This window comes from Lynx rufus, unplaced genomic scaffold (genome assembly GCF_022079265.1).
Source record: "Lynx rufus isolate CCGP_SWC_20201006 ecotype Redwood Valley unplaced genomic scaffold, mLynRuf1.p SCAF_5, whole genome shotgun sequence".
NCBI lineage: Eukaryota > Metazoa > Chordata > Mammalia > Carnivora > Felidae > Lynx > Lynx rufus.
Window position 1 is genome coordinate 60847540 of NW_025814867.1, and position 8624 is coordinate 60856163.

An 8624-nucleotide genomic window follows, 5' to 3' on the forward strand; every position below is an offset into this window, starting at 1 on the left:
TATGTTAATCACAGATACTTAGAGCTTTGGTTTCCTGCACAATATCTCCTATGAACAGAGTACTTGATAAATATTTGCTCAGTGACTGAATGAATGCCTTAGTATTTTGCCCTGCTTTCTGCAGAAGAACTTGAATTATTGCCCAGCTTTTCTCTGGTAAACCTAGGGCTTGCTGGCCCCTTTCCCATCTTCTCCTTTGTGAAAAGCCCGGCTCCACGCTGCCCAGAGGAAAGCAGGACTAGTTATTTGGCAGCAATGTCTGCTGCGGCCAGAAGGGGAGGACTGCTTGGGGCCAGCACACGCAATGTTTTTTTGCGTGTAGCTTTGTTTGCCTTTGATTTATTTATTTTCCTTTTCTGGAGAACAGTGAACTTTCTCTAGTCAGTAAGACGGGCTCATCAGTGTAAATCTCCTTAATCCCCCTCACATTTTGATTCACCAAATATCCGAGTGCCTACTTGGTGCCTGGCAGTGTGCAAAGCATGGCAAGTAGGAGATAAATTGGACAGCGAGGTCTAGGCCCTGAAGGAATAGGTGTATGGCATATGGCCTAGCGAGAAAGACGGCCTTGATTGACACCTCATTACATGAGGATGAGCAATATTGGAGGCAAGCATAAGAAGCCATGAACTTGCCTAGTAGGTGCCTGCATGACCAGACAGGGTGGTGGCAAGTCCCATTCTTGTTGAAACCACTTTCGGCTTATATTTTAAGGTGGCTGCTTGCAGTGTGTCCCGAGAGAAGAAAGTTTCATTTTATTCCCCCCCCCCCCCCCCCGCTATTTGTGCTGTGATTTATCTGTTACTTTTTCTCCCACTGGTATATCTCATGAGGCAGTGTGTTTCTGAAAGTTAAGTGTCCTGAGGTCTCACGTACATCTGCAGACATTTGCTGTCCTTTGGAGTTGGAACATGGGATTCAATCTTTATTTTGCTGTCTTTGAAATATATATGAGGCCACCGGCCTGTTGGATCCCGTTCCCTTAGCTCCTTCTCCACGACTGGATTTTTAAGTTTTTAGTCTGCGTGTGGTCCTTGCATTCTCTCCCTGTCTAGTGCTGTTGTCCATCAATTTTCCTAGAGCATCCACTTTGGATGAATGTCATATGTTTTATCTATTACAAGAATAAACTTTAGGGGCGCCTGGGTGGCTCAGTCGGTTGAGCGGCCGACTTCGGCTCAGGTCATGATCTCGCGGTCCGTGAGTTTGAGCCCCGCGTCGGGCTCTGTGCTGACAGCTCAGAGCCTGGAGCCTGTTTCAGATTCTGTGTCTCCCTCTCGCTGACCCTCCCCTGTTCATGCTCTGTCTCTCTCTGTCTCAAAAATAAATAAAACGCTAAAAAAAAAAAAAAAAAAAAAAAAAAGAATAAACTTTATAGCCATGCTTGTGAACAGAATTGTGGCCATGACGGCCATAGAGTGACGTATCCAAAGTCTTATTATAGTAGGAAATAGCTAGTCCCTTTCATTCAACGATTACTAAATTCCTGTTAGTGCTAGGTTAAGTACTGGAAACTCACACATTACCAGGAAACTCTCTTTTCTTAACGTTAGTTCAGTCACTAGGCCCACGAAACGTCAGAAGCCAGGGACATCAAGAGCAATGACACAATCCTTGCCTTAAGGGATTTGACAGTTCAGGAAGAGAGAAATATTGCAAATATAAAGGCTTCAGTAGAATAAGACGCTGGGTTCAGTGGGAAAGAGTGGTTAGTTCTACCTTAGTGATGAATAGCAGTCAGAGGAGAGCAGAAAAGCCCAACAGGGCTCAAAGCTGAGCTTTAGAAGTAGATTAGGTATCTGACTATACAGGGGTAAGGGAGTTTCTGGGGAAACAAAGACACAGAAGGGATCAAGTATGGTATGTTTAGATTATTGCTATGCAAATAATCTGGAGCACAGAGCATGGCGAGAAGCATGCTAAATGAACGGCACAAAGGCAATCTCCTGGAGACCCTCATATTGCACCCCGAGGTTCGTGGGTACACAATATGCCAAAGGCAAGGCAGGAGGCAGAGCGAGCAGGAGTGGGGAGAAAGGGTTTTCAGTCGGGTAGTAGTGGCATAAACTGGTTTCTATTTGATAAGATCATCCTGGAGGAAGCCCTAATGTGAAATGGGGTCAGTTAGGGCAGTTCTCAACCACTGTGTCATTACACACTAGGACATCCCTTGAAACCTCATTTGAAAAAAGTATTTGCATATGTTGCTGGGTTTAATGTTCTGATTAAAAAAACAAACAAGCAAAAAAACGTTTATCTCTATGTTAACAGGTGAGTTTGGCCCATGATTTTCTTTCCTTAGACTGCCCTGGTTCAATTTTTATATCAAGGTAAAACTATCCATAGATGACTTAGATTGCTTTTATTCTCTTTCTAGAGTTTCAAATGGTTTTATAACAGAGAAGCCTATCTGTTCTTTGGAGGATTGGTAAAATCACTTAGAAAACCATCCAGGCTTGGAGTCTTTAATTTTGAGGAGGGAGAAATTTTTGTCTACTTATTCAACTATCTTAATGGTTACTGGATTATTCAGATATTCTATTTTTTTCTTTGTTCAGTTTTATAATTTATATATTCCTATAAAATTGTCCAGTTGCTGACAAGTCTCTTTATTTTCAAAACTATCTGCATAAAGAAGCACAAGAATCTTTTAGGGGAGATAGAAATATTCTGTATCTTATTTGTGGAGAGGGGTTCAAAGATATATCAAAACTTACCAAATATGGTGTTGTTTCGTAAAATATATTTTTGTTTTCCTGTATTGTAATTATTGTGTTGTTAATATATATAGTTCATGGTAAATAAATTACACCTCATAAAGTTGATTCACATTTATCTGCAGAAAATTGTACAAACTATTTTTTGTGATTTTTAAAAATTCTCTTCTCTATCTTAGGACGTGTTCTTTTTTGCCTTAATATTGTTCATTTGGGTAATCTCTCTTCTTTGTGAATCTTGTTAAAGGTCTGTCCACTTCATTATCTTTTAAGTGACTCACTCTGTAGGAAGAACCCTCAGCATCCTTGCCTTCTTGATCTTTCTGCCATGGTGCCTCCTCTCCATCTCCCTACCATTCTGGGTGGGTAAATGAGGGCATATAAGAGGTTAGGTGACTGGAGGAGAAGACCCTTGTGGCAGAAACCAGAGTGAAAGGGATGAAATTCCTTCTTTCAAGGTATCTAGTGCAGTCAAAAGATCAGACTCAAGAGCTAGGAGGCAGTTTCCTCTGTGCAAATTGATGCGGCTACCGTATCATTTGGTGTTGTTGAAAATGCCCCTCCGAATATTTAAAGAGGGCTTAGCTGGCAGTGTGAACACCCATCACCCTTTAGGAACTACGTTGTCTCACTTTTACATCCAGGGCCATCATACCGCCTCTTGATGCATGACCCTACCTTAACTGGCAAACTGAAGAAAATGGGCAGCAGAATCTGAAAATAATATAGCATCAGTTAACTAGTAAATAGTTAATAGGTTTTACTCTCTTGGAATTCATGTATTTGTTTTGTCAGCTAAATATATCTGACTAGTTGCTTAATGCAGTTTGTATTGTTCTTTCTATTTGTTGGGGAAAAAAATGAGTCTTCTGGATTTGAGGGAGCTAATTATACTTAATTGTTTAATGTAAAAGTCTATTGCTTTTTATTTTTCTTCTAGTTACCAAGTGCATTCTAGGAGAAAATATCATAATATGTGAGACTATTTCATAATGCAGTGTTTATATCTTAATACTAAATATGAGCTGAGGAAGTAATATCCCTATTAAAAATATATTCAGAGTTGGCACTCAGTTGTCTTGGGGCTGATTCAAAATAAGCAGGTGCTGTGTGAAAGATGTACCAAAAATATTGTTGAACATTATTCCCTATCAGTGTAAGATAATTATGGGTTTTTGAAAACTAGAAAGGAAAATGTCTGTTGTAGGTAGGACTTGGTCACTTACAAAGTCTTACTAAACAGCCTAATGGGAAATCCCCTGTGCTTTTACTGCATCAGCAACAAGGTTATCTTAAATTTGAATTAGACCTCTCAGAATGGAAAAAGGGGGTGAGGGGAGTGGCAGAAACTTGAGTAATCTTTTATCTTGCTTCCTTATGCTACTTTCCTTTTTATGTATTTGAGCTATGTTTCGTTCATTTTGTTTTAACTTTGGGGACAAAAGTTGGAAACCCAAGTCTGAAAGCTGGGACTGCCATAACAAAGTCCCACAGACTGCATGGGTTCAAACAGACCTTTGTGTTCTCACAGTTCTGGAGGCTGGACATCTGAGATCAAGATGTCTTCAGGGTTGGTTTCTTCTCAGGCCTCTCTCCTTGGCTTATAGGTGGCTGTCTTCTCATATTGTATTAATGTTCTCCAGATAAATAGGACCAACAGGATGTGTGTGTGTGTGTGTGTGTGTGTGTGTGTGTGGAGAGAGAACTATCTGTATCTATACAGAGAAAGAGACAGAAACTGAGAGATTCACTAAGGAATTGGCTTGTATACTTGTGGTGACTTTGGAAATTTAAAATCTTCAGGGTGGACTGGCAGGCTAGAGATTCAGCGAAAAGTCCCAAGACTTCGTCTTTGTTCTTCTAAAGCCTTCAGCTGATTGGAAGAGGCCACCCACATCACAAGGACAACCTGCTTTACTCAAAGTCCACCAATTCAAATGTTAATCTCATCCACAAAAAAACAAACCAAAACAAAACCCCACATCTGTACAGAAACATCCAGAATAATGTTTGACCCAATACCTTGGCCCAGCTGAGTTGACACATAAAATTAGCCATCATGCATGGTCTTCTCTATCTGTGTCCAAATTTCCTCTTCTTACAAGGACATAAGTCATATTGGATTAGGGCCCACCCTAATAAACTCATTTTCATTTAAGACTCCATCTCTAAATACACTCTAGTCTGAAGTCTTAGGGGCTAGAACTTCAACAGATGAATTTTGAGAGAACACAACTGAGCGCATAACAGCCATTAATTTAAAAGTAAGCATAACTAGAAATACAACCTAAAGGGAAAAACAGCCCTCTTAATGCTGAAAATGTGTTGTTTCCTCTGACTTTAGGATAAAGCATGTTTGTGAATCCTCAGATAAACCAATTAACTGGAATGGGAAGTAACTTTTTTACATATTCATGTTTGTACAATCTAGAAGTCAATTTTGCTTTTCTTTGCCAAGGATATTTCTATTATCACCATAATTAGAGATTAGATTTTTAAACATTTATTATTCTAGCTATATCTGGATTTCTACCTGTTTTCATTTTGTGCTTTAAAATTTCAGATTAGAGTGTAATGTGTGAGATGTTTTATCTTGAATTATGAACTAATTTGAAGTTGCTATTAAAAACAGAGCCACATTCCTGCTTCCTCTGGCAATATAAGACATAAACATTGGGGAAATTACCAATACAAATAAATGAAGGGAAGCACGAACAAGAGAATATAAAATAAGGACAAATCTGAAAAGGCTTCTCTGAAATCATAATATAATCTTACAACATGATCTCTTATGTTTTACATCAGTATCTTAAGTCACTTATATTTCCCAGATCTGTTTAAATAAAGGGTAAGATGCTTCCCTCTTTCTGATACTGAAGAAATGCTTCTCTTCTCTCTTTTTTTTTTTTTTTTTGTTTTTTGTTTTGCAGATAACAAAGAGATTTTTCTTTCCAAAGCAATTCACAAGTCCTTCATAGAGGTTAATGAAGAAGGCTCAGAAGCTGCTGCTGCCTCAGGTGCCAAGATAGAGTTTTCTAAAATCTTCTTGTCTTTTTTAGATGTGTATTTTTAAAATCATCTTGGGTAGGGGGTGGGGGTCATTTTTAGACCCAAGCTAAAAAAAACTGACTCTGCTCTAACTCAGAAGTCAAGCTAATGCTGAGTTTTCTAAACAGAGTATGAAGTACACACGTCCTCCATTGCCCTGATACTGGAGAACTCCCACCTCTAAGGAGAGGCAGGGGGACATTGACAGCTCTGTAGAAGACATTTCCCTGCTGTGCTGCCTCTTTCGATATTTTAAATATTTTCTTGCTGCCCATTTAAACACTTTTCTTCCTACCTAAACATTTGTGGAAACTAGTTCTTCATTTTGTTAACAGCCTTGATTTTTTAAAAGCACATCCATAAACAAGGTGTAATAAATTATTTTAAGTAATTGTAACTCAATGATGTTCATAAAATACTTCTATATAAATAATTTGAAAATGTAGACCTACATCATGTGTTCCCAGCGAAATGTTAAATGTCCTTGATTGTTTTCAATGTTCTGATTTCCCTAGTTAAAGGAGAATGATTTCTCCATTGAATTTTTTCCCATTTGTTTTTGTTTTTGTTTTTTTGTTTTTGGATTTGTTTCAATCTCATGTTCAATAGCTATGTTCAAATTTTAGTAGGATTTTGCCTTCCTTTGGCAAAATGTAATATATCATTTTTTAACTTCTCCGTAAATTTGTCCACCTAAAGGATATCACCAGTTAAAACTGTTTTCAGGAAGAAATAGAAACACGGTAGTCTTAGGCATCAAGAAAGTTTAAGATCTTACACAGTTTGATCTTGACCTTTTCCTGACAACCAATCACCCTGTAGCAAGTATAACGCGATTATCCCATAATAAGGATCTCAGGGGAATTCGGTTTCCCAGCTGTAGGAAACATCATGCCTCCCTTCCTGCTGTATATTCCATTTAATCACTGCCGTTCTAGCCACTTACTAAAAGCCTGATGACTTCCCACGTGAAAATCCCCATTTTAGACAAAAGAAATAATGATTCGAGGATATAAAGAAACTTGGTTTTTTTGTCTGGGGTGTTTGTTAATTCTCCCCCTTTCCTTAATTCAAAGGTCATTTTAATAAAGCTATGTGTCTTCATCTGAAACAGAATAACAGGCAGAATAACTTTTTCTGGTATTTTGGTGGAGTGGAGATAGGAAACTGTATGTGTGTGTATGGTGTGTTTAAAGATCAAATAGAAATGTTAGCACCTTTACAATTTTTCCTCTAAGTCTTTAAAATCTTGTTTTCCTGTAAATTGTTGCCTTTGCATTAAACATAGATGGTTTGGAGAAATTACTCATTAGTCTCTGCACATCCACAGACATGTAATTACTTTCTCCCTGCACTGTAGGAATGATTGCAATTAGTAGGATGGCTGTGCTGTATCCTCAAGTTATTGTCGACCATCCATTTTTCTTTCTTATCAGGAACAGGAGAACAGGTAAGTCTGTTATGAGCACCGAATTGTATCTATAGGCCAAAGAGAGATAATTTTTAAAAAATTGAGAGCATTTTTACCACATTATGTATCAGATAATTTCTCATGTTCAATTTGTTTTAAAGAGAATTATTTATATTTTTATTTTGAGAACACTGCTAATTATAAGCAAGAAGGAAAGTAAATATCCCACTCTTTTGTTCACACCCTGTTCTGTTCACTTCCAACCCAATGCAGGTACAGTCCTATTCATGGGCCGGGTCATGCATCCTGAAACAATGAACACCAGTGGACATGATTTTGAGGAACTTTGAATCATTTCATATGTAAAATAGTAACCAAACACATTATGTGTGCAACTGGTACAGTTAAGATTCGTGTTTTACAGTATATCTTATGATACTATTTAAAAATAGCTCCAGATAAAAACAGTGTATGTAAATTATAAGCCAACTTGTCAAGGAATGTTATCAGTCTCATTGAGGTGATGGTCCTGTGGTGTCACTGTGTTTGTTGTGCTGTTATTTAAAATAAAAGTACATATTGATCATGTGAACAGCTCTGTTTTCATTTTATAAATTGTAGTATAAGGATACTTCTAGGTAAAACTTGGGAACTGATTTTGTGGACATCTGAAATCTTTCATAATCATGCAAAAGCAAAGAGCCAAAGTAAATTAACACCACCATAATAAGCGATAACAAGTCAGATGAAGACAGGTTCTCCACAAAAATTCTAATTGTTATTTCTCTGAAGATGGTGCATAGTGTAGTATAAAAGAGTATAAACTGAATATCTTCTGTAGGCTCTATGACAAAATTTGGTGGAAAAAAATAGGGCTATGCAAACCCCCAGATTATAGCTATAGTGTATTTACTATGTCAGAAACCTGGTATATCACCATGTTTTGCTGCTGCAAGTCACATCCAAATTTCAACAAAGTTCCCAAAATAAACCACATGGGCATATTAATAATAAAAATGTTCCCTTTGGTAGGTCACCAGAAAATTAACTAGAAAAACCACGCTAGTATAGATACTGGAAACTGGTAGGTCAAGGGCTGAATGCTGCCCACAGAGATGTTCTTGTGTATTCTATGTGGAAGGATTTTATGTTTTGAACTTGAATGTCTATAATTGGGGTATCACATTCTGGGTTTCTCTCATGGCTCTTGGATGCATTGGTATTTGGGACCTCTGGAGAGTCATGGTAAGTGCTTAGCAGAATATATTAGCCTTATTTTAGCAGAATATATTAGCAGAGTATATTGGTCTTATTTTCTAGTACAAGAAGATTCCAGTGGGGGCTATGCCCACTTCTTATGTCTCCAGTAAATTACTTAGTTATCCTTTGACTGAGATAATGGTATTCCTTGGATGGGTGGGGGAAGGAGCTGGGGGAGATGATTTCAT

The 8624-nt window shown here is 37.9% G+C and overlaps 1 protein-coding gene across 3 annotated transcripts in view; it reads left to right on the forward strand.

The window, feature by feature from the left end:
- Positions 1–7768, forward strand: part of SERPINI1 (serpin family I member 1) — a 72486-nt gene extending 64718 nt beyond the window's left edge. For all 3 annotated transcript variants that reach the window (XM_047098720.1, XM_047098719.1, XM_047098721.1), the window contains 3 exons: positions 5648–5734; positions 7126–7215; positions 7450–7768. In XM_047098720.1, coding sequence (XP_046954676.1) covers positions 5648–5734; positions 7126–7215; positions 7450–7526 — 254 coding nt within the window. In that variant the 3' untranslated portion in view covers positions 7527–7768. The remainder of the gene's footprint in view (positions 1–5647; positions 5735–7125; positions 7216–7449) is intronic.
- The last annotated feature ends 856 nt before the right edge of the window (positions 7769–8624 follow it).